Source organism: Rhinoraja longicauda, chromosome 5, assembly GCF_053455715.1.
Source record: "Rhinoraja longicauda isolate Sanriku21f chromosome 5, sRhiLon1.1, whole genome shotgun sequence".
Classification (NCBI taxonomy): Eukaryota; Metazoa; Chordata; class Chondrichthyes; order Rajiformes; family Arhynchobatidae; genus Rhinoraja; species Rhinoraja longicauda.
This window is the reverse complement of record NC_135957.1, coordinates 50,168,953-50,193,504: the sequence shown is the minus strand read 5'-3', so window position 1 is coordinate 50,193,504 and position 24,552 is coordinate 50,168,953. Positions and strand designations below refer to the sequence as shown.

The 24,552-nt window shown below is 42.9% G+C and overlaps 1 protein-coding gene across 1 annotated transcript in view; it reads right to left on the bottom strand.

Annotated features, from left to right (window-relative positions):
- Positions 1–17,990, bottom strand: part of tnfrsf21 (tumor necrosis factor receptor superfamily, member 21) — a 41,535-nt gene extending 23,545 nt beyond the window's left edge. Inside the window, exons 1-3 of the mRNA XM_078399505.1 lie at positions 17,500–17,990; positions 6,370–7,015; positions 3,251–3,682 (exon numbers count right to left, since the gene is read on the bottom strand). Of these exons, the coding sequence (XP_078255631.1) occupies positions 3,251–3,682; positions 6,370–7,015; positions 17,500–17,583 (1,162 nt within the window). The 5' untranslated portion in view covers positions 17,584–17,990. The remainder of the gene's footprint in view (positions 1–3,250; positions 3,683–6,369; positions 7,016–17,499) is intronic.
- Positions 17,991–24,552: the final 6,562 nt, after the last annotated feature.

Here is a 24,552-nt window from a genome sequence, read left to right as displayed (position 1 = left end):
TGCGTGACTTGCTCCCTGTTTTATGTGCTTCACATTAAAGGTTATTTAACATGATTATTATTGAACAGCATAAATTCTTAGAATTGTTGAGACGACTTGCTCCCATTTTCTTTTATCTACACTGTAAGCCTAATCCTAAACAACCCTTCTCCAAAAATCAATTTCCTTCATATCACTATCTGCTGATTCAAGATTGTAGAACACTATACCTTTCTTCCCCCGGCAATGAACAGAGGTTTTTTCTACAGATGTCCACAAATAGAAAATATGCAAAAATCATTCCTTATGGTAATCATACCTCCACAGTATTGTGAAGAATGGTATCGAAAGCACACAAGATTGATTTGAAAAAACAGATTTCTAAAAGTGAAGAGTTGGGAAATGTGTGCAGTTAAGTTACTTAGGAATTTACGAGTATTATGGGAGCTCGTTCGGATGACCGATTGACTATTAGACTATTAGTCATAAACCGGGTTTGTCAAATACTATCGTTACCTACCTCTTTACTTATTCAATGCATCTGACACATAACCTGGCTTGTCTTCTTAAATAACAGTTGAATATTAGGCACCCTCCAGTCTTCTAAAACTTGACCTGTGGCTAACAATGATGCAAATATCTCTGTAAAGGCATCAACTTCCTTCTGTGATTCCCACAAGATCAGGGGATGTACCTAATCATCTGCCTTATTTTCCACTTAACATCTGAGTGTATGCTTGATTCAATTCAAATTTCCACAAGGATGTAGTAGTATTACTCAAAGGTTGGCATGGGGCCACTAAACAAAACAAAACTGCCTTTCTGGTCAGCTTTAATAAGTACCCTGCAAGAGGCATTTGGGACTAGTTCCAGGCTTAGGTCCTTTTTGACATGATTGGTACTAAGTGTCAAGATAATCAAGGGTGATTCCTGCCAATTCCACGTCTCTGCTGTGCAATGAGACACCAGCTTCAGTGGCAAGTTAATGGTCAGTACAGCAAGGACAGTAACAGCCAGCAGTGGGTCAGCGCAGCCGAATGATGGCACTGCCTTGGGTTTTTGGTGAGAAAAATGTCGAAGCGGAAGGGCACAAAGCAACAAAAACACACTTCGTGCAAAATTACATGGACACATGAAAAAGTGCATTCCTTCCTAAAAAGTTGCCCAATTTATAGACAGCAAACAGAAATGCCATTTATACATTGTCTTTCATAAAGCACCAAAACAGCTCTCAAGCACAAGTTAGAGACATTCAGTTCAATCATTAGATTATACAACCAGGAGTCACAGAGGACTTTTGACTGTTGGGGCATGGTAGTGCAGGTGAAGGGGGATGAAGAGCTCACGTCATGCTGAAACTCTCCTCCATCCCTTCCCATTGCCTTGATTGTATTCCCACCTTCTTCCAAACTATAGAAATTAGAAGATAATACTCCTAAATAGAGAATTAATTTGATAAACAAGAGGTTGACCTGGTTGGTAATCTGCATTTGATCAAGCAAGAGAGGGTGCAGAACAAAGTTGCCGGAACTGGAAGGCTTACATTATAATGAGACAGTGGGGTTTCAAAATGTCGTGGATCCACTTCAATTAGTCTATTGCCACAAGTTAATAGCAGACGCCGTTTCAATGGCTCACCACTCTGCTGTGAACCATCTGGATAACAGGAATGCATACGTCAGGCTGCTACTCATTGACTGCAGATCGGCACTCATCGATAATCAAACTCTAAGACCTGAGCCTCTGTACCTCCCGTTACAACTGGTCCTCTACTTCATCACCAGACTTTAGTGTGAAGTGGTAACCATGTCTCCTCCTCACTGACCATGATCACACGTATATAGCCACCTGGTCTATTCGTTACACCCACGATGGTGTGGCTAAACGCAGCTCTCCTGCTATCTACAAATTCAATGACAATACAACTGTTGTGGTCAAATCATGGGCGCCGATAATTCAGAGCGATAAAAGATCTGGTGGACCTGTGCCTCTGTAACAACCTCTCGCTCAACAGTGACAAAAACCAAGGAACTTTTGTTGACTTAGAAAGGGGAAATTGAGAGACCATGTACCGATTTACATTGGTGGGTCAGTAGCTTAAAATTCCTGCATGGTAATTCCTAAACCTTATTTTCAGTGGTTGTGGTTATACTCCTTTCCCAAATATATCCTGGCACCATTCCCTAACTCTTTCACCACTACATTAATGACTGCATAGGGAGTGCCTCCAGTGACTCGTTTTATTTCATCCACTTTGTTACAAATTTCCACCTTATCTGCAAATTCACTTTGAATTCCTCTAACTCCTCTCTCGATCTCTCCATCACATGGACAGACTACATACTGATGTCTCCCACAAACCCACCGACTCCAAGTTAACACCAGTGCACCTCCTCCCACTCTGTCTCTTGCAAAGAGCTGACCACACACTAAGTCTCCACCACATCTGCTCCCAAGATGTGACTGTCCACTCTGGGACACAAGATCTTCATTATACTTGGTTTCCCACCTGTTGTGCCCTTACCCATGAGCAACTAAGCCATCACCAATGTCTCTTCCGTGTCCCGCAGTTCTGCTCCCGTTCCCCATCCCCAGGTGGAACAAGGATAGAGTATCCTTGGTCCTCGCCATTCACCACACCAGCTTCCACATCTAACATAATTCTCCAACATTTCTGCCACCTTCAATGTGATCCCACCAGCAGTCGCATCTATTTGCCCCCATTCTTACCCACATGCCATATACCACTCTCTCCACAACTCCCTGGTTAATTCGAGTCTCCCACTGCAACTATCCCCTCCCCAGGTACTTCCCCAGCAACCACAACAGATGTAACATCTGTCCCTACACCACCAATCTCACTTCCATCCCAAGACATAACAGCCCTTCCAGGTGAGACAAGGGTTCACGTACACCTCCTCGAATTTCATCTACTGCATTTGGTGTTCCTAATATGACCTTCTTTGCATCAACAAGACCAAGCAGAGACTTGATGACTATTTTACTGAACACTGGCAAGGCCTACTGGAGCTCCTGGTTGCTAACCACTAAAACCCGCTTTGCATTCAGACCTCTTTCCTTGGACTCCCTAATTTCCAGCGCGAATCTTCATGCAAATTGAAAGAACAGCATTTCATTTTCTGCTTGGGTAGCTTGCAATCCAACAATATGAACATTGAATTCCCCAAGTTCAAGCAAGACCCTTCCGAACCCCCTTTTTCCACTGCCACCCCCATCCCAGTACACACTTTACATATCTTTGACTGCTCACCTTGGCCATTGGAATAATATATCCATTTCTCTTTTTTGGGGGTCAAGGAAATTGGCTTCTTCAGGCCGGCTTTCTCGACAATGCTGCTGGGGTCTTGTTTGGGGCCTTTCTTCAGCATGTGAGAGCTTTTCTTGATGCTACAGACTACTGTCACCACCAGCACCAACAGTAGGAGGAGGACAATCATCCACGGTATATGTTCATTGATGTCAAAGTGCTTGTGCACGCTTGGTCTTGGTGGACCTTTCCTGCGAGGTCTGAAATCAGCATCTTTTCTTGATATTTCCATCACTGGCTGAAAATTCATTGCAGCTGAAATAGCAGTATTTGGGCGCAAGTGGGGAGAATGCCAAAGGTTTGCTCCTTTGGTGACTCCATTGTTTGGATGTGTTGTTGCTTTTGCAGCAGTGGTGCTTGATTGGTCATGAATACCTGAAAAACATGTAAGAAATTGTTTCCTTTACCTCTCAGAGAAAGAGAGGATAAAATCTAATTAGTCCAAAAACAAAGTTAAATATTCCACAACGTTCACACTTTAAATGAAAATGCAGGCAGCCCCTTGGCAACTGGTGTAGGAAAGAACTGCAGATGCTGGCTTTAAATCGAAGGTAGACATAAAATGCTGGAGTAACTCAGCGGGGCAGGCAGCATCTCTGGAGAGAAGGAATGGGTGACGTTTCAGGTCTCAACCCAAAACATCACCCATTCCTTCTCTCCAGAATGTCCTTTAATTCTGAGGCTATGACCTCTAGTCTAGAACAGAGATGAGGAAAAACTTTTTTAGTCAGAGAGTTGTGAATCTGTGGAATTCTCTGCCTCAGAGGGCAGTGGAGGCCAATTCTCTGAATACATTCAAGAGAGAGCTGGATAGAGCTCTTAAGGATAGCGGAGTCAGGGGGTATGGGGAGAAAGCAGGAACGGGGTACTGATTGAGAATGATCAGCCATGATCACATTGAATGGTGGTGCTGGCTCGGAGGGCCGAATGGCCTACTCCTGCACCTATTGTCTATTGTCTATAGTCCTAGACTCTCAGACTAGTAGAAACATCCTCTCCACATCCACTCCATCCAAGCCTTCACTATACGGTACGTTTCAATGATGTCCCCCCTCATTCTTTTATACTCCAGCGAGTGCCGTCATATGGTCATCATATATTAACTTACTCAATCCTGGGATCATAAAGCACAGAAGCAGACCCATCACCCCAGCATCTGCACTATACCACAAAAAGCCATCCAATTTTCTCCCTCTCAACCTGGCACAAGGGAGGAAATCAAAGAATCTTCGGGGAACCTCAGGGAACCCCCCACCCCACTGTAGCCCACGACAGTCACAGGAAGAACATGTAAACACAACCGAGTCAGCATCTAAAGCGAGGATTGAATCAGGGCGGTTGGGAGCTCCAAGGATCGGGTCACAACACTATTTTCCATTGGTCAAGTACAGAAAAATAATCCAGGTTGGAAGCCTATATTATTGTACAACATTTGGCCGTGGAAAACGTCCAATTTTAGATGGTACAAAAGCCAACAAACCTTCTTGCAAGAACAAAACAATGCCATAAAAAGGAAGTAAATTCACATCTAATATATTTTGCACAATTGTGAAGAGATTTCTACCTATATATTTCCAAAAGCCTGATAAATGTTCCACCAACAACCTCAGATCAATCTATCGAAAACCAAAACATTGCCTTTGGATAAAATGCTTTATAATTTGTTACTGCGTGCACTTCAATTATTATATGTAAAAGCTCATTTTAGATTTCCCCTGATACCCTAACAGATTTATTCAAAGAGAAATAGGTTCAAAAGAAATTCTACTGGGATTTCAATTAAATAACTAAAATTCTCCAACACATTAACCACCTTGTTAAAATTACACATCAAACCAATTACAGATTCACAACCGATTTTCCTGCAAAAGGTAGTCCGGCCTTCTAATTAATCTGGACAAAATCCTCCCCCCCGAAAATGTGGCGCCTAGGCCGGGTGAGCCGACCGATCTCGATCTCATCGGGACTTTGGCACCATTCGGCGGGTCGAATGTCCCACCTGCAGCCAGTGATCGACCTCTGACCCGGCAATCTATTCCCATAGCCGACTTTCACAGCCAACTATGCGTGCGCGACCTCTGTTGGTCTGGCAAAATGGATAATCCAGAAAGGCACTGGAAGCAAGGGTGATGGGGGTGGGGGGGAAATCGGTGGTGGACCTTTAGAACAAACAACTGCATGAATTTAAACAATGCCTTTAACATGGTCCGATATTCTTTAAGTGATTACATAATTTAGTGCAGAGTCATCAAAGCGGGACACTTAAATAGTTTGAGGAATGTTCTAATTGGTGGAGTGGCAGAGGTGCAAAGGAGACATTTTCTGGACCCCCAACACTGCAGTTGTCACTGGGTGAAAGGAAGTTAGGAAGAACAAGAAGCCAGAATAAGAGAAAGTTATGAGATTGTAAAACTGCATGAGGTTACAATGGAGAGTGGTTAAGCCATGGAGAATTTATAAAAAGGAAATGAAAGGTTCAAATTCTACGCTGAATGTATCACAAAACGCTGGAGGGACTCAGCAGGTCAGACAGCATCTCAGGAGAGAAGGAATGGGTGACGTTTCGGATCGAGACCCTTCTTCAGACTGAAGAAGGGTCTCGACCCGAAACGTCACCCATTCCTTCTCTCCTGAGATGCTGCCTGACCTGCTGAGTTCCTCCAGCATTTTGTGATATCTTCGATTTGTACCACCATCTGCAGTTATTTTCCTACAAATTCTAAGCTGATGTTGATCAGCAAGCCAATCTAGTTTAGAGATTGATGATATTGATGATTGAAAAGAGGGGCCCTTTACAAATGGGCAGAGAAAAGCAAACTAGCAGCTGTGAATTTAAGGTGGCAGCAGACCTAGAAAAAAAGAATCATTATAGCGAGGCAAAAAGTGGAAAGGACCAATGAAGCAGTTGTTAGGGGTCAGAAGCAGAGTTCAGATACAAAATATGTTTTATCACGATATGCAACTGCACTTACAAAATTTTGATTTACTCACGCACAACTTGTCCATTCTACAATAACTAGAGTTGTTCTAGGCTATCTCTGTTCAAAAATCCTAATAGTTACCTGGTAGATTGGAGGCATCAGGTAGAACTGCATTGTTGTCATGTGTTGACTCTGTGCTTGGCGAGTTGGTAGCTATACTCAGAATTGTGCTTGGTAAGCCACAGATGTTGTCCCTTCCTTGGTTTCCTGGTTTTATTATCACCAGTGCCTGATCTGAACAATTGGTGAAAGCCTTGCACCTTGAACTAGAAAGCACTTTGGAAAAAGTGCCACGAGGACATGGTTTGCACTTGACATCTTCCGTCTCACTTCCCTTCTTTCTGATACGCCAACCAATGGCGCAAACTGTGTAGGCCACACACGATTTATTAGACAGAAAAGTACCAGGTGGACAGGTGCATTCACGGTCAGAAAAGGCAGTGCAGGGGAACTTCTCAAACATTGGAGACACACAGAGCATGCAGGTGTGACAATGTGCAATGCCATTCTCATGTTTGGTGAAAGTGCCATTTCTACAAGATGTGCACTCTCGCAATGATGTTGACGTGCAATGTTGAGACACGTGGGTTCCTGCAGGGCACTTATTACAATAAATTTGCTTCCCTGTTGCACGGTCGGTGTGAGAATATGTACCGGGAGGGGTTAAAGCAGCTTTTGAAGTTGGTTCTACTTGAGCTGTAATGTCACCAAGTAACACACACAGCAGCTGAAACAGAAAACAAACAAACCAGTGAGACACATTTTGACATACAGTTCTTATCTATTTTGATACAAAATAAATGTACATTGCACATAAATTAACCTACTATCAAAAAGAACAAAGACTAATTGGTCATATACCCCAATATAATTTGCAAAACTCAAATGTTGAATCCTTCTACCTATTGTCATGTTATAAGTATCCCATTACAAGAACCTAAATGTTTTAAAAACGTAGAAAATAGTTGCAGGAGTAGGCCATTTGGCCCTTCGAGCCAGCACCGCCATTCAATACAATCATGGCTGATCATCCAAAATCAGTACCCCGTTCTGGCTTTATCCCCATATCCCTTGATTCCATTATCCCTAAGAGCTAGATCTAACTCTCTCTTGAAAACATCCAGTGAATTGGCCTCCGCTGCCTTCTGTGGCAGAGAATTCCACAGATTCACAACTCTCTGGGTGAAGGTTTTTCCTCATCTCAGTCCTAAATGGCCTGCTCCTTATTCTTAAACTGGTTCTGGGCTCCCCCAACTTTGGGAACATTTTTCCTGCATCTAGCCTTAAGAATTTTATTTGTTTATATAAGATCCACTCTCATCCCAAATTCCAGTGAATACAAGCCCAGTCGACCCATTCTTTCATCATCCGTCAATCCCGCTATCCCGGGAATTAACCTGGTGAACCTATGCTGCATTCCCTCATGAGCAAGAATGTCCTTCCTCAAATTAGGAGTCCAAAACTGCACACAATACTCCAGGTGTGGTCTCACCAGGGCCCTGTACAACTGCAGTAGGACCTCCTTGTCCTATTCTCAAATCCTCTCGCTATGAAGGCCAACATGCCATTTGCTTTCTTCACTGCCTGCTGTACCTGCATGCTTACTTTCAGTGACTGACGTACAAGGAAAGCCAGGCCTTGTGGCACCTCCCCTTTCCCCAAATCTAACCATTCAGATAATCACAAAAAACTGGAATAACTCAGCGGGACAGGCAGCATCTTGGGAGAGAAAGAATGGGTGACGTTTCGGGTCGAGACCCTTCTTCAGACTTCTTCAAATCTGAAATCATCATCATTGGTCCAAAAACGCTCACCAAATCCACCCAAAACTTCATCCTCAATATTGATGGTCTCCCAGTATCCACCTCCCCTCACATCCGGAATCTTGGAATCATCTTTGATCAAACCCTCTCCTTCGACAAACACATCACAAAGACAGCCCCCTTCCACCTCAAAAACATTGCCCGTCTCCGTCCATCCCTCTCCTCCACAGCTGCAGAAACCTTCATCCACGCCTTCATCACCTCCCGTCTGGACTACTGCAACAGCCTCCTCTATGGCTCACCCTCAAAAATCATCAGTAAACTTCAATACATTCAAAACTCCGCTGCCCGTCTACTCACCCACTCCCCGATCCGTGACCATATCACCCCCGTCCTTTACAAACTCCACTGGCTCCCCATCCCCCATAGAATCCAGTACAAAATCCTCCTCATGACCTACAAAGCCTCCATAACCTGGCCCCATCCTACCTGACTGACCTCCTCCACAGGCACACTCCCACCTGCACCCTCCGCTCTGCTGCTGCCAATCTCCTGTCCCCCCCCATCCGGCCCAAACTCAGATCCTGGGGGGACAGGGCTTTCTCCATCGCTGCTCCCACCCTCTGGAACTCACTACCCCAAACCGTCAGAGACTCCTCCTCACTCACCACATTCAAAACATCACTGAAGTCTCACCTGTTCAGCACTGCCTTCAACCACTGAAGGTCACCACACCTTCTGTCTCCTTTTTCTGTACGTTTACTTATTTATCTATTTATTCAATTCTCTATGTTCTAGAAATCCCTGTAAAGCGTCTTTGAGTGTTTGAAAAGCGCTATATAAATGTAATGCATTATTATTATTATTCCTTCTCTCCAGAAATGTTGCCTGTCCCACTGAGTTACTCCAGCTTTGTGTATATCTTCGGTTGAAACCAACATCGGTAGTTCCTTCCAGCACCAGATTACACCATTCAGATAATAATCTGCCTTCCTGTTCTTGCCACCAAAGTGGATAATCTCACATTTATCCACATTATACTGCATCTGCCCACTCACCCAACCTATCCAAGTCACCCTGCAGCCTCATAGCATCCTCCTCGTAGCTCACACTTCCACCCAGCTTTGGGTTGTGTCATTCTTTCATACCTTTCATGTATATAAAGTGTAATATAAAACAAGATGTCCACGCCTCAATTTAGAGCAGAAAAATAGAACTCAGACTAAAGAACGTTTGCATTGAGAAGGAACACATGTTGTGCTAACATTAAGTAGATTGTTCTTGCGAGTTTGCGATTGAAGTACGTTGCCGGGCCTGAATGTAAGCCTTTTTATTCTTTTGTTTAGCAATGCTCTGGCTGTCCTGAGAGGTCAATAGTGAATCTGTTCCATTCCAAAATATAACCATCCTCCCACCTCTTTGGCCATAAACAGTTTCAGAAAACACTAGTGGAAGATCATAGTCCTACTCCACACAACAGAACCCAACTACTGCTTCGGCATAAAATATGGAAGCTGGAATAATCTACAAACATGAAGCCAGCACTTTGTTAGAAAAGTAAGAGTGGAGCAGTAGAATATTAACTGCATTAAACCCTTGATACCACAGTTCTTGATAAGGTTTAATCTTCACCCTGAAGTGACATTTGCTTATGATGTGCAACAAAACACCAATTCATTCAATATTGAAACAAAACTTCAAAAAGCACTTCAACACCTCTTGATGATCCCCCACAGCTCGACAGATCATCCACAATCATCTGACACACCACACTGAGTTTATTTAGTTATTCTTGCTTAAGTTTATCTTGGTGATTGAGACTACAAATTGTTATTTCAATTAATTTTCCAGTACTCCAGTGGGAGGGTCAAGGACCAGAGGTCAGAGCCTCAGAATTAAAGGATGTTCCTTCAGGAAGATGAGAAGAAATTTATTTAGTCAGAAAGTGGTGAATCTGTGGAATTCCACAGAATGCTATGGAGGCCAAGCCAATGGAAGGGTCTCGCCCCAAACTTTACCCATTCCTTCTCTCCAGAGATGCTGCCTGTCCTGCTGAGTTACTCCAGCATTTTGTGTCTATTTTCAGTGTAAACCAGCATCTACAGTTCTTTCCTATGCAGATATTTTATAAAGTAGAGATAGATAGATTCTTGATTAGTAAGGGTGTCAGGAGTTATGGGGAGAAAGCAAGAGAATGGGGTTAAGAAGAGATAGATCATCCATGGTTTTTATTCACAAAATGCTGGAGTAACTCAGCAGGTCAGGCAGCATCTCGGGAGAGAAGGAATGGGCGACGTTTCGGGTCGAGACCCTTCTTCAGACTGATTCATCCATGATTGAAAGGTGGAGTAGACTTGATGGGCTGAATGGCCTAATTATGCTCCTATTAATCTTTCATCTTGATTCAATTCAATGATACTTTATTGTCACATGTACCTAGGTAGAGTGAAATTCTATGTTTTTGCATACAGTCCGGTAAATGCACACAGAAGACTTCACCTATAGAGTACACAAAGAGTCGCCACGTTTCTGGTGCCGACAAAGTTTCAAAAGTTCTTAGTGCAGTCTTCCCTTCTCCCAGTCGTGGACTAGGTTTGCCACCACACGTGGCAGCAGCTGGCCTGTTGGGTCCCTGTTAAATCTGCGCCATTGAGAATTATGGAATCCAGCATACATTTCTATTTCTATTACCAAAGATTCAACTGTGAACTTGGGAAATTTGTGATGACTCAAAAATCTATAAGGGATATCTCTTTAGAACATGGAAATCGTTTGAAAATTGGCTTGAATAACAAAATAGCATGGTTAAACACGAGACCTCTCTCTAATTATGTGCAGTTCTTTGCAAGGAGCAATTAAAATGAGTATTCTAACCTCCCATCAGGTGAGATGTACAAAGTTGTGTGATTTTCTGAATAGTCAAACATTCCAAACAAACAGAATGCAAATAAAATCCAAATTTCAATATTATATTTGGTAAAGTGCATTAGTCACACCAGAATTCGATCTTGTCCCAATTATAATTAATTTCTCTCTAAACTTCAAAATCGAATATAAATACATCAAAGACTGTTAATTTAAAAGGATAAAAAAATGCTTTAGTGACCAATCTGCTTTTGAAAAGTTCACTAAATATGCAGCTGAATAATTTTTAAAAATGCGTCAAATGTTAATCTTGTATGCTTGAACTCTTAGGATGAAGACCTTTCCTCAAGTTAATACTAAATAGTGCATTGCCTTGAATATGAAGTCTACTTCATCTGGGAATATACTGATATTGCAATTTCCTGCAACATATATTCTGTTATCGGGATATTCAATATCTACCATATCCTCTTCAGCACTGCATACACCAAAGACTGTGGGACCAGACAATAACCCAGTGATGCTACGTAAGAAGTGTGCTCCAGAATTAACCTCAACTGTAGTGGAATAGTGAAGTCGCAAAATAATTTAGCAAACAGGAAAAATTGCCGGTCCTGTACACAAAGAGCAGGATAAGCGCAATCCAACTATCACTCATTCCTGAGGTCCAAGGTTCCTGCCTGCTTTAAAAGGGCACCAATAATACTGGTGCCCAAGAAGTGTAAGACGACGAGTTTCAATGACTGCTGTCTGCTGCACTAACGTCTGTGAAGAAATGCTTTGAGAGGTTGGTTATGGCGCATAGCAACTCCTACCTCAAAATAAAACTGGACCCATTACAACCGCCATAACACGTCAGAGGATGCAAGAGTTTTTGACTCTCTTCATCGATGAGATGGTGGTAGAGTCAAATACTTCAAATTGCTGGGTTTGCATATCTCTGAAGATCTGTCTTAGCACATTGATGCAATCAGAAAGAAGGCCCATCAATGCCTTTACTTTCTTAAAAGTTTGAGGGGATTCAGTCTGACAACAAATACTCTTGAACATCTAAAGGTGTACAGCCGAGAGCTTATTGACTAGTTCTGCAACTTGAATGACCATAGCAGTATTCATCACTTTTCAGGGACATATGACCATAAAACACACTTGTCGCTTGAGTTAGTCCAGTCTAAGTCAAAGTTTAGAAAGCATTAGCCATGGTCTAGGAAGTAGAACCCACTCTTTAAAACTCAGCTAATGAGACCCAGATGAGTTGACTTGAGATGTCATGACAATCTTAGTCCAAAGAGCAGTAATTTAGAAGTGATTCAAGGGTGACCTTCCTTGATATTACATCAGAATTTAAACAGATGTGAAAATTGAACTCTGGTAAAACTAAAGCCAAAAGAGAAACAGGCTCATGGCTGGCGTTAATTACCAAGAAGCCATTGCTATTATAAGTCAATCACCCTGCCGCAGGAATCCATGGCACATGAACCATACTACATTTCCTTGATCATGCATTTCCTGCTTGGATCTGGTGTTTTCACACCATACCCTTTCAGATCTCCAGTTTCCCGCTCCCCTGACTGTCTGGAAAAGGGTCGACCCAAAACATCACCTATGCCTCCTCTCCGGAGATCTGTCTGTTCCGCAGTTACTCCAGCAATGCATCTATCTACACTGTTCTCGGTGTCTTCTGATACTTCATCAATGATCTTCTGTCATATAGGTAAAATTCAGAATGCTCACTTTACATTCATTTCCATTCACAACTTAACATATGAACCAGTTCACATATAAATGAAGCCTCAATAATATGACACAGGTTGACTGCCTATCATGATGTTTATGTCTGTTTATAAACAGTCCAAAAATTTGGAAAATATCAAAATAAATGTATAAAATTATAAATGTAAAATCTGATTATACATTAACAAAATCTTTTTACACCGTTTAAATGGGAAAGTAGGGCAATGATTTTTTTTTAAATTTTCATGATCAAAAACATAAAATTAATTCTCCTTCCAAGAAACTAAAGCAAAAGTACAAAAGGGTACACACCCTAATGGAATATAAATACAAATAACAAAATTGACATTTTTAAATATCTAATTTCTTAATTTTACTGATAACGGGAATAAAAATATGGATCAGCTGTGAAGTAAAAACAAATTCACAAACAATGTTTTAGTTTGCACAAAGGAACAAAAGATAGATAAAAGTTTGAAAGTAAAAAAAATAACAATTATAATTTTTAAAAGGATTATACAGCAAAGCGTAAAAAGTCAACTGTTAATCTGCAGCAACCAACATGCTGTTCTAACAGCTGAGATCAAGCATAATTAATGTATCAACCAAGATAAATTGACTCAGCAGTACAGGAAAGCTCTCAAGTTGTTCCAGTGATAAACATGTTACAAATGAAGAGCCATGTTTCTGATTGTCAAATACTTACAGATTATACGATGATGGATTCAAAGCAGAGGTCTATACCCATGAATTTACATTCGAAACCTGAATGTGCAATAATGCGAAAAGCATTTGCTCAGAGCCTTTGAGGTAAATGCAGGAAAAAAATCCCAGTGTTGGAGGAGTCCAGAACCAGGGACCACAGTCTAAGAATAAAGGGGAGGCCATTTAAAACTGAGATGAAAAAAAAACTTCTCCATCCAGAGAGTTGTGAATTTGTGGAATTCTCTGCCACAGAAGGCAGTAGAGGCCAATTCACTGGATGAATTTAAAAGAGAGTTTGATAGAGCTCTAGGGGCTAGCGGAATCAAGGGATATGGGAAGAAGGCAGGCACAGGTTACTGATTGTGGATGATCAGCCATGATCACAATGAATCAAAGGGCCAAATGGCCTCCTCCTGCACCTATTTTCTAAGTTTCTAAATAAAGTCCTTGTGTCAATATTTGTCTTCTGTTTTGCAAACTATGTCATGTCACTGCAAATATCATTTTAACCCAATTCGTAGTTTAAAGAGAGAGTGAAAAGCAGGCCCCTTTGCCCATGCCTACCATCAATTACCCATACACTAGTTCTATGTCATCCCACTTCTCACATTCTACACACTACGGACAGTTTACAGAAACCAATTAACCGACAAATCGGCAAGTCTTTGGAAGGGGGGAAGGAAACCAATGTGGTCACCGGAAAAACGCACAAACTGACGTGTAGTCAGAATTGAGCCACTGTGCTGCCCTATTTCTTAAATATACGCAGTACAATATTCAACCTCTGATAGCTTGCATCGCTCACATTGAACTGATCAACTCATAGATTACAATATTTGAACATTTGGGTTGCCCTGTTCTTATATTTAATTTAAAGTGAGAATAGGAGCAATTGCTTCACAATAATATTTTTTGCGCAATAGCAAATAGCACCCCCACAGAACACAAACTCCTCAACATGACAGAATCCATACTGTATTAATAGATTGGGGTCTTGTTTCCTGAATGCCCAGACAACATATTGTAAAGAGGAGGATCTGGCATCAGATTCATCAAAACTGGGAGGCTAATTAATAATTCTTAAATGTATCTGAGGCTTAAAGTAGAATTGTGTTCAAAAAGGAACTTGAAGGAAAAACATTTGTAGGACCACAGGAAAGTATGAGTGTGGGAGTAGCCCTTGCACAAATGGGCCAGACTCAACAAGCTGCTGGTACAAAACCAGATGAATTTCAAACCTGAATCTTGGCTTGTGAAACCCCAAGAAAGATGACATATGCCTGCATTTCTGAACTTTGACTTTAAGAAGTTATAAGATACAAATGAAAAATAAGTGATTCAGGCTTAAATTTATTTAAAGTTCAATTCACATTAAATGAACTGCGTTCTGCTCCACCTGACACAGATGTTCCCAGCAATTTACTCAATTTCATTAAAAAATAAAAATGGATTTTATATTCACATTCCTTTATTTTGCCTTCTTCATGATTACCCATTAACACTGTGTGGAACAGGGAATTAGAAAAACAAGCATTCGTCCACAAAGCCGCTCACGTGATTAATATCAAGAACGCCTCTTGGAATAAAATATTAGGTTTAGTTGATCCAAGCAACAGCCACCAGAACAAAACTTCTGACATAATTATAAACAAGCTGAATGTCCAGTTCACTGGTAACATGGTTACAATATGGCACTTTCAATAAACAGGACCCAAGTTTATTCATTCAAAATACAAATAAATTCATTTAAAATTTACAATTCACTTGGTTGCATGCAGAGGAATAAAATAAATCGTATTCATTTAACACGATCGTTCAGGAGGTGAAAATAGTAAATGCAGCAAATAGAATATATTGATTATGCGTTAAGAAAATCCAGCGGAGTGGAAATAAAGAACAAATTAGATTAAAACTTCTTCAGGATATTAAAAGGAGAGATTTTCAATGTAAATGCAGGTGGCAGAAAATCTGAAGGAGTCAGACTAAATTAGCCCCCTCCCCTCAAGGAAAAAGTTGAAAATGGAAAAGTAAACGTGCAAGAGTGGTTGACCAAACTCAGATTCTGCAATTGGAAAATGGAACACATCATGACAATATCAGTGTGAATAAAGGTAGGCTCATTTTTGATTGTCAAAATCAGTGTATAGCACAATGTACACCAATATATTAGGAACTAATAAAAGCAAGTTACAATAAACAATGCAACAAGGGATTTTTGTGGCTGGTAGAAAATAAAATAAAGCTTACATTAGATGTAATTTTAAAATGTGATGGTTAATTCATCTGAAAATTAAATTGGTCTTCAGTGGCATTATATCCATTCATTTCCATTATATCAGCAAAAAGGATGACTGAAATAGGGATTCAATGACTTTGGATTCATTAAAACACTCCCAATGTGAAAAAAGTGTCAATACAACGCCTTGAATCAGAATGGTGCAGATTAGATTATGGTGGTTAAATTAAGGGATGAAATTTGGGAAACGGCAAGAAGCAAAAATGGTATAAACAAAGGGCTGTGGCGTTGCATTGGAATTAGTGACGCAATTGGAACATGCCAAATGATAACAGTTCAGGTAATTACTGGAAGTAAAGAACCCAGAACAGAGCAATGAGAACAAAACGGGAACATGGGTTTAAGGCAGGGGCATGTGGAACTGCAGATGCTGGAATCCTGAGCAAAACACAGCACTGGAATAACTCCAGAGGGTTGGGCAGTATCTCGGGTCAGGATAGACAACTTCGATAGATACCAGCATCTGCAGTTTCTTTCCATACATCTCGAGTCATGATCCGTCATCAGACTGTGGGCGGATGATAACTGTTTCATAGAATTACTCGGCCAAACGGTGTACTGCACACTATTTTTTGTAAATGGAAAGTGAATTAACCACCCAAGAATAAGGTTCTCGCCAGAATGCAGATGATTCACTGAATCAAGCTACATTCCATTTTCAAGGTAGGTGATTAAATGTTCACAGCTAACAAAACTAAAGAAAATAATATGCTTGGAGTTAAAGTATCATAATTCTACCATGCATCCGGCTTGATGATTCCAACTAAAACAGCAAGACTTAAATCGGTTGTGTAAGAAGGAACTGCAGATGCTGGTTTAAACCGAAGATACACACAAAAAGCTGGAGTAACTCAGCGGGATTGGCAGCATTTCTGGAGAGAAGGAATGGGTGACGTTTCAGGTCGAGATGGTTGTCATGATTTCATCTCAACATAAATAGCAAAATCCTCCCCAAAATAGTCTGTGCATTTTGATCAAGTTTAAAGTAAAATTGAAATCCTCTGTACAGCTTTTAAATATTGAAATAAAAAGTTATGAATATTCAAATCTTTTAAAAAATAATTGTGGAATAGCTATCCAAGGACACGGTCACATAAGTAATTAGCTGCAATAATTTGCAAAAACAAATGCTTGACCTAGTTTTCAGAACTCTGTGACAGTATTACTAAGGTTGAGCCGACTTCACTCCTCCAGTTCTGGCCAAAATCATTCATTGCATCGTCAGCCTTGCTTAACGCGACAAGCAATGGATTTCCTTCCCCAGACCACCTTCTTTCTTTAAAAAATGCTTAAAATCAGCATTCATGGCTATTCATGGTCACTTCCGCTAAAGTTTGCTTATAATTCATTGAAATTGAGTTCTAACGTTTCTTTGAAGCGTCCTAATATTGGGCTAAGTACTATGATGTGCTCTTGCATTCTACCACATCTCGCCATGGAAAGACGTTTTTTAAAAGTTAACATGAAAAAAATCATAAAGGAATTTATTGGGTTATCCTGAAATTGTTTAAAACCTCTATTTTCTAAATCAACATAAATTATAAAATGTCAAGATATCCATTGTTGGGTATATGAATTGCATACACGCAATACCATCTAGATGGAACTGGAGTGCCATGCTTTGCAAAGGGCAATTAACATGCATCTAACGCCCTGCCGCGACACACAATAATAATGTTCAGTGAAAAACAGTAATCTCCAACTATTCCATTTTTTATTATCTGAAGAAAAAAAACCCCAGGAGGTTTCAATGTTTATCTTTGCCAATTTATTGAGTATAGCAAGGTTTCTGGGAAACGGTTTGCCTCCCTTTGGGAGAAGCCGGCGATAATAAGCATCAGCTCTTACCGTCAGGATGCTCCAATTCATCGTCGCTGCGGACCAAGCTACGAGCGAGGGAAGAAAGCACCACAACAAACTAAAAGCTCCCATATTAACTGGCAGGGCTAGGCGATAAAGAGTTTGCTGGTGGCCACTGCTGGAGCTGCCAGGCGTCCATTGCTCGCACACTGGTTCATTTCACCGTGTTTTTTGAAGCGAGCTGCCTCACTCCGCATTGTGCCACTGCCCTGCTCCACACACTCCTACTGCGCTAGAATCGGCAACGACCCCCCCATACGGACCGCCGCCGATTCGCTTCTTTTACTGGTACCAACAGCTCCACCGCTTCAGAGACCTCGCCAAGTCGACGGGCTTCAAATAGTAAGGGAGAAGTGACTGGTCGTCAATGTCGGCTGCATGAATTCCCATAGCTCCAGCTTTCTTGCTTTGTTCCCTTGCACGGCGAACTCCGGCTGATACTGAGAGCGAGTCAACAAGCGCTCGCTTGTCGCAGTGTAGGGGTGGAGCGCCGGCGCCTAACGTCACCCTTGCAACTCTCCGAGCTCCAATCCGCAAGCTGTAGGCGGCCCGGCACAAGCCGATGCCAGCGCCTAGTAACAGAGAGACCGGCTGCAAAGACACACAGTAAATAACAGGAAGTGTTTTCAGAGCTAAATGGCAAATTCTTGAGCGGCCCACGTCTTGCGGTTTCGCTCACACGCCAGAGCATGAGTTTCAGCTACTGCCTGATACATGATTCAATTTGTACCGTGAAGATGCTGAGAAATAAATAAATAAAAGTAAAGGACTAGGGAGTAAAACAGGCACGACCATGGGAAAACTGGCAGATGAGAAGGATGTTCGGCGCTTAAGCTATTCCGTGATTCCATTACATGTGAAATAGGACCCTTCAAACCCTCCAGCCTATTCCTTCAGTCAACAACGTCGTGACGGATCTTCTATGATCTGATAACCAGGATTTAGAAAGAGACACAGCAGACATGGCTGCTCTGCTTATCTTTCTTACAGGAAACGGGTGCGAGCAGATTGATGGGTAGCAAAAGTGACTGCATAGCTGAAAAATGAAAGACAAAAGAAAAGTGACTCGGAGACCTATTAGCCTGATTTCAATGTTAAGGGCAGATCCTTGAGATTTCATCAATTTCAACTTCCTTTCCTATTCCCAATCCCAGATTGATCCGTCCCATTTCACCTCCACTACCCATCCCTGCATCAACCTGTCTGTCGTCAGCCTTCCCCACGACCAGGGAGCAGAAACGCAAAATAAAGAAACCACAGGAAATATTCCTCTTGGGTAGTTTATAAGCCAATGGTTTGAACATTGAATTTTCTAGTTTTATGTAACTCACTCCTCTGTGCTTTCTCTCCCTTTATCCATCCACATTCTCTCAACCCTATTTTCCCCCTAAAATCCTACAGTTCCCCCACCCAGTTTTGTTTCTCTTTCTACACAATGGGTCAGTTACCTATCACCTATACAACTAAGTTTCCTTTCCTATTCCATCTCCCAAATGGTTCCGTCAGCCCAAAATACCCTCATCTGATTCCACTTTTTATCTTCCTCACAGAAGGTAAGGCCCCTGGTACTTCTTACCAACCCGTTGTCCATTGTCTGCCACCATTACTGACTCCCTCCATCTTCCTCCCTGGTTCCCGGTCTTCGGAAACGAGTCGGAGATGAGCCTCAGACGAGGGGTTAACGGTTCTGTGCCAGGCTCCTTCCTTTCACCTGACTATCTACCCTCTACACTCTCAGTCCTGATAAAGGATTGTAATCCAAATCATTGACCTTCTATAGATGCTGCCTTTCCTGCTAATTTCCTCCTATGTTTTGCTTTTAGATTCTTGAGATTGCTCAGTTTTCCAGATCATTAACCTCTCCAGTAGTATTTTCTTATTGGGGTGGTGGGTTGATGGAATAATCTGTCAGGTGAGGTAGTTGAGGCAGATAATATAACAGCATTTAAAAGGTACATGGATAGGATATGTTTAGAGGGATATGGGCAAAGCGTGGGCAAATGGACCTTGCTGAAATGGGACATCTTGGTTGGCATGGACGGGATATGCCGAAAGACCTTTTTCTGTGCTCTATGACACCATGACTATCATACTTTGATTTCATAAATTCAATGATTTGAGTTGTTATTTCTCTATTAGTTTCAGAACTGGCCAATTCTGCTGTAGGCTATTCATTTGAAATACAGACACAGTTTTGTACTCTCCACTACTCAATCTGTTTGACATTCCCACCACTAATTTCCCAACTTTCATACGTCCCTTTGTCATCCCTTAATTGTCCACAAAACGTAAGCCACTAGATGGCTTCATCAATGGCTTCATCACAGCAGCCATCCTAATCAGTCCCTTTCTCATTATACCATCCATTGCCCCTCATCCTCTTTGCAATTCAAAGCTGATATTTTCTGCTCTTTTCCAGTTTGTCTGAAGGGCCTTCAACCTGAAACTAACTCCGATTCCCTTTTCATAGATGCTTCTTGACTCGCTGAGTGTCTTTAACACTTTTCATTTTTATTTTATAAGAGCATCTGCAGTTTCTTTTATGGATGATGGTCTATTAACTCGACATCTGGCTCAGTGGAAAAACAACCCACTAGTCCTCACCCTTCCCTAGAGATCTGCAAATTCTTTCCTTTTAGCTACATATACAGCTGCCTTTCAAGCACTGCAATGACATCTGTCTTCGCTATTCCCAAGCACATTCCACAACAACACGACATTCCATCCCCTCACAAATCCTTACATTAGAAGCAATTTTCCTTATGCTCCTCATTTTTTTGCCAATTGCCTATGTTTTATAATTATATTATATTATGTTTTATATTGGTGGATGTACCAATGGGAAGATTTTCTCTCACAACTTTATTTGTGTTTTTAATTATCTTTAACACCTCTATCAGGTCACCTTGCAATTAAAGTAGCAGATGAGTCAGCAGAATGCTCCTGACCCAAAACATCACCTGTCCATTCCCTCCATAGATGCTGCCTGATCGTTGAGTTACTCTAGGACTTTGTGTTTTACTCAAGATTTCAGCATCTGTCGTTCGTTATGTCCCCTTGCAACTCAATCTGTTTCAAGGAAAACAACCACAGCTTCAAGATATGGATCCATTCAACATGGAAACAGGCCTTTCAGTCAAACTCATCCCTGCCGACCAAGATGCCCATCTATGCTAGTCCCATTTGCCTGCATATCCACATCCTTCTAAACCTTTCCTATCCATGAACATGTCCAACTGTCTTAGCACCTGCTGTTATAGTAGCTGCCTCATTTATCTCCTATGACAGCTTATTCCATGTACCCAGCACCCTATGAGTGAAAGAGTTGTTCCTCAGTTTCCTGTTCAATCTTGCCCCTCTCACTTTAAACATATGTTCTCTGGTTCTTGACTCCCCTACCCTGGGTAATAGACTGCATTCTCCCTATCAATTCCCCTCATGATTATATATACTTTTCCAGTCTATTCAGCAAACTACTGTCTGAAGAACTGTTGTGACCTAAAAGGTCACCTCTCCATATTCTCCAGGGATGCTGCCTAACCTGCTGAATTACTCCAGCACTCTTTGTCTTTTTCAAATAACTACAGTTCCTTTGGGGGACATGGATGGGTAATATTTCTGCTCAGGACACTTCATCGCCCATCCATGTCCTCCAAAGATGCTGCCTGAATTGCTGAGTTACTCCAACACTTTGTGTTGTTTTTTTTGGCAAATCAGCATCTGCAGTTCCTTGTGTTCCTCATCCTTTGTAATCAGTAAACAAAATAAAAAACCTGCAGATGCTGGGAATTTGAAATAAAAATAGGAAAACAATTGTAAGTATGGAGCAGGGCAGGCATCCTCTGTGGAGAAAGAAACAAAGGTAATGTTTCAGGTAAATAATATTTTATTAGAAGGTGGTGCAGCAGTAGAGTTGCAGCCTTACAGCGCCAGAGACCCGGGTTTGATCCTGACTACGCTTGCTGCCTGTATGGAGTTTGTACATTCTCCCCATGACCACATGGGTTTTCCTTGTGTGCTCCGATTTCCTCCCACACTCCAAAAACGTACACGTTTATAGGTTAATTGGCTTTGGTAAAAATTGTAAACTGTTCATAGTGTGTATGATAGTGTTAGGGTACACGGATCGCTGGTTGGCACGGACTTGGTGGGCCAAAGGGCCTGTTTCCGCGCAGTATCTTTAAACTAAACTAAACTGGGAAAGGGTAGAAAACAGGCAAATTTTCTTTTGTGGAGAAACAGAGGGAACAAAGGGATGTGTGGAAGGAATAATAATAATAATAATAATAATAATAATAATAATAATAATAATAAATTAATAATAATAATAAATTGATAATAATAATAAATTTTATTTGTCATATGTAGGTTGGCACGGGGTCAACGGTACAATGAAATGTATTTGACAAGACAATGGGTCACCTCAGAAGGTAATATTCCAAGGATAAATAAGATTTAAAAAATGACATTGGTAAGGTAAAAAGACAATATTAAAAATAGGTAAAAAGACAATATTAAAAATAATCAACATAAATGATTTGAAATGTGTTTATGAGTTCAGAAGCCTGATGGCCTGCTGGTAGAAACTGTTCTTAAGTCTGGTGGTACGCGCAGCCATACTCCTGTATCGTCTGCCTGATGGTAACAAGGAGAACAGCCTGCGTGCTGGGTGGCTGTGGTCCTTGATGATGCTGCGTACCTTCCGCAGGCACCGCCGATAGAAAATGTCCTGAATGGCCAGGAGACAGTTGCCAGTGATGTGCTGTGCCATCTTCACCACTCTCTGTAGTGATTTGTGGCTGTGGGCAGAACAGTTCCCGTACCAGACTGTAATGCAGCCCGTCAGCAGGCTCTCGATGGTGCATCTGTAGAAGTTTGTGAGGATGTTGGTGTTCATGCCAAACTTCCGCAGTCTTCTCAGGGAAAAGAGCCGCTGGTGGGCCTTCTTTGTTATTGTGCCCTTGTGCAGTGTCCAGGAAAGGTCCTCAGTGATGTGCATACCGAGGAACTTAAAGCTGCTGACCCTTTCAACCTCAGCATCACCGATGTGGATGGGGAGGTGTCCTCTCCCCCGCTGTCTCCTGTAGTCCACAATCATCTCTTTAGTTTTGCTGACATTGAGAGAGAGATTTTCCTGGCACCAGCTGTTTAGTGCCTTTACCTCCTCTCTGTAGGCCGTCTCATTGTTGTCTGTGATGAGGCCCAAGATGGTCGTGTCGTCAGCAAACTTTAGGATGCTGTTTGAGCTGTGCTTAGCAGTACAGTCATGCGTGAACAGGAAGTACAGGAGAGGACTGAGCACACAGCCCTGTGGTGTGCCTGTGTTGAGGATCAGTGAGGAAGTGGTGTGGCTGCCAATTCTCACTACCTGGGGCCTGCCCATCAGGAAATCGAATATTCATCCGCAGATGGAGGTCTCCAGTCCAAGATCAAGGAGCTTGGGGACGAGTTTTGAGGGAATAAGTGTTGAATGCCGAGCTGTAGTGGGAGGAGTTGGCTGCGCCTAACGGCTGCGGCTCTCTGGCAGTCTGTTGTCTTTTTTTCTTTTTTTTTGTTTGTGTCGGTGTTGGGATGGTTTTTGTTTCTGTTTTTGGCTGTGTATGTGTGGTGGGGGGGGTGGGGTGGGGGGGGTGGGGTGGGGTGGGGTGGGGGTGGGGGGGGTGGGGGAAAACCTTTCTTTTATTAGGTCTCTTCCCCGGGGCGCAGCTCGCCCGCGGGGCCTTCCATCGCCCGGCGCGGCTCGGCTGCGGGACTTAACATCGCCGGCGCGGCTCGGCTGCGGGACGTTTCAGTGCCCGGTGCGGCTCGGCCGCTGGACTTAACATCGCCGGCGCGGCTCGGCTGGGGGACGTTTCAGTGCCCGGTGCGGCTCGGCCGCTGGACTTAACGTCGCCCGGTGCGGCCGCGGGACGTTTCAGTGCCCGGCGCGGCTTGGCCGCTGGACGTAACATTGCCAGCGCAGCTCGGCCGCGGGACGTTTCAGTGCCCGGTGGGGCTCGGCCGCGGGACGTTTCAGTGCCCGGTGCGGCTCGGCCGCTGGACTTAACATCGCCCGGTGCGGCCGCGGGACGTTTCAGTGCCCGGTGCGGCTCGGCCGCAGGACGTTTCAGAGCCTGGTGCGGCTTGGCCGCTGGACTTAACATCGCCAGCGCGGCTCGGCCGCGGGACGTTTTGGTGCCCGGTGCGGCTCGGCCGCGGGACGTTTCAGTGCCCGGTGCGGCTCGGCCGCTGGACTTAACATCGCCCGGAACGGCCGCGGGACGTTTCGGTGCCCGGGCGGCTCGACCGCGGGGCCTTCCATCCCCTTGCGGGGGCTGTGCGTGTCGTTTGCCTCGGTGGGGGTCGAGCTGCCTGTCCGTGGGTGCGGGGGGAAGAGAGGGGAAGTTTTGTTGCCTCCATCACAGTGAAGGGGTGTTTGGAGTCACTGTGATGGATGTTTGTGTTGGGGTCGGGTGTCCTGTGTTCTTTTCTTTTTTGCTGTGTTTTGTGTGACTGCTGAAATTTCGTTCGGTGTAAAAAGCCGAGTGACAATAAAGTGTTGTTATGTTATGTTATGTTATGTTATGTTATGTTATAAAGAGCATTCTCACAATGTATTTCCTTTGTCCAGGTGGGTGAGCGCAGTATGTATTGCCATGGCGATGGCATCGTCCGTAGCCCTGTTTGGTCTATATGCAAACTGAAGAGGGTCCAAGGTGTCAGGGAGAGCGGAGCAGATATGAGTTTTGACTAGTCGCTAGATGCACTTCATGATGACTGATGTCAGTGCGACAGGACGGTAGTCATTTAAACAGGAGGTTACTGGTTTCTTTGGAACAGGAACGATGATGGATGCTTTGAAGGAGGTGGGAACCACAGACTGACTCAGAGAGAGGTTGAAGATGTTGGTGAACACCTCTGCCAGTTGATCAGCACACGCTCTGAGGGCCCGCCCTGGAATACCATCCGGCCCTGGAGCTTTGCGGTCGTTGACCTTTTTGAAGGACCGCCTCACGTCTGCCGTTTGTAAGGACAGTGTGGTAGTCCCCCTGCACACCTATG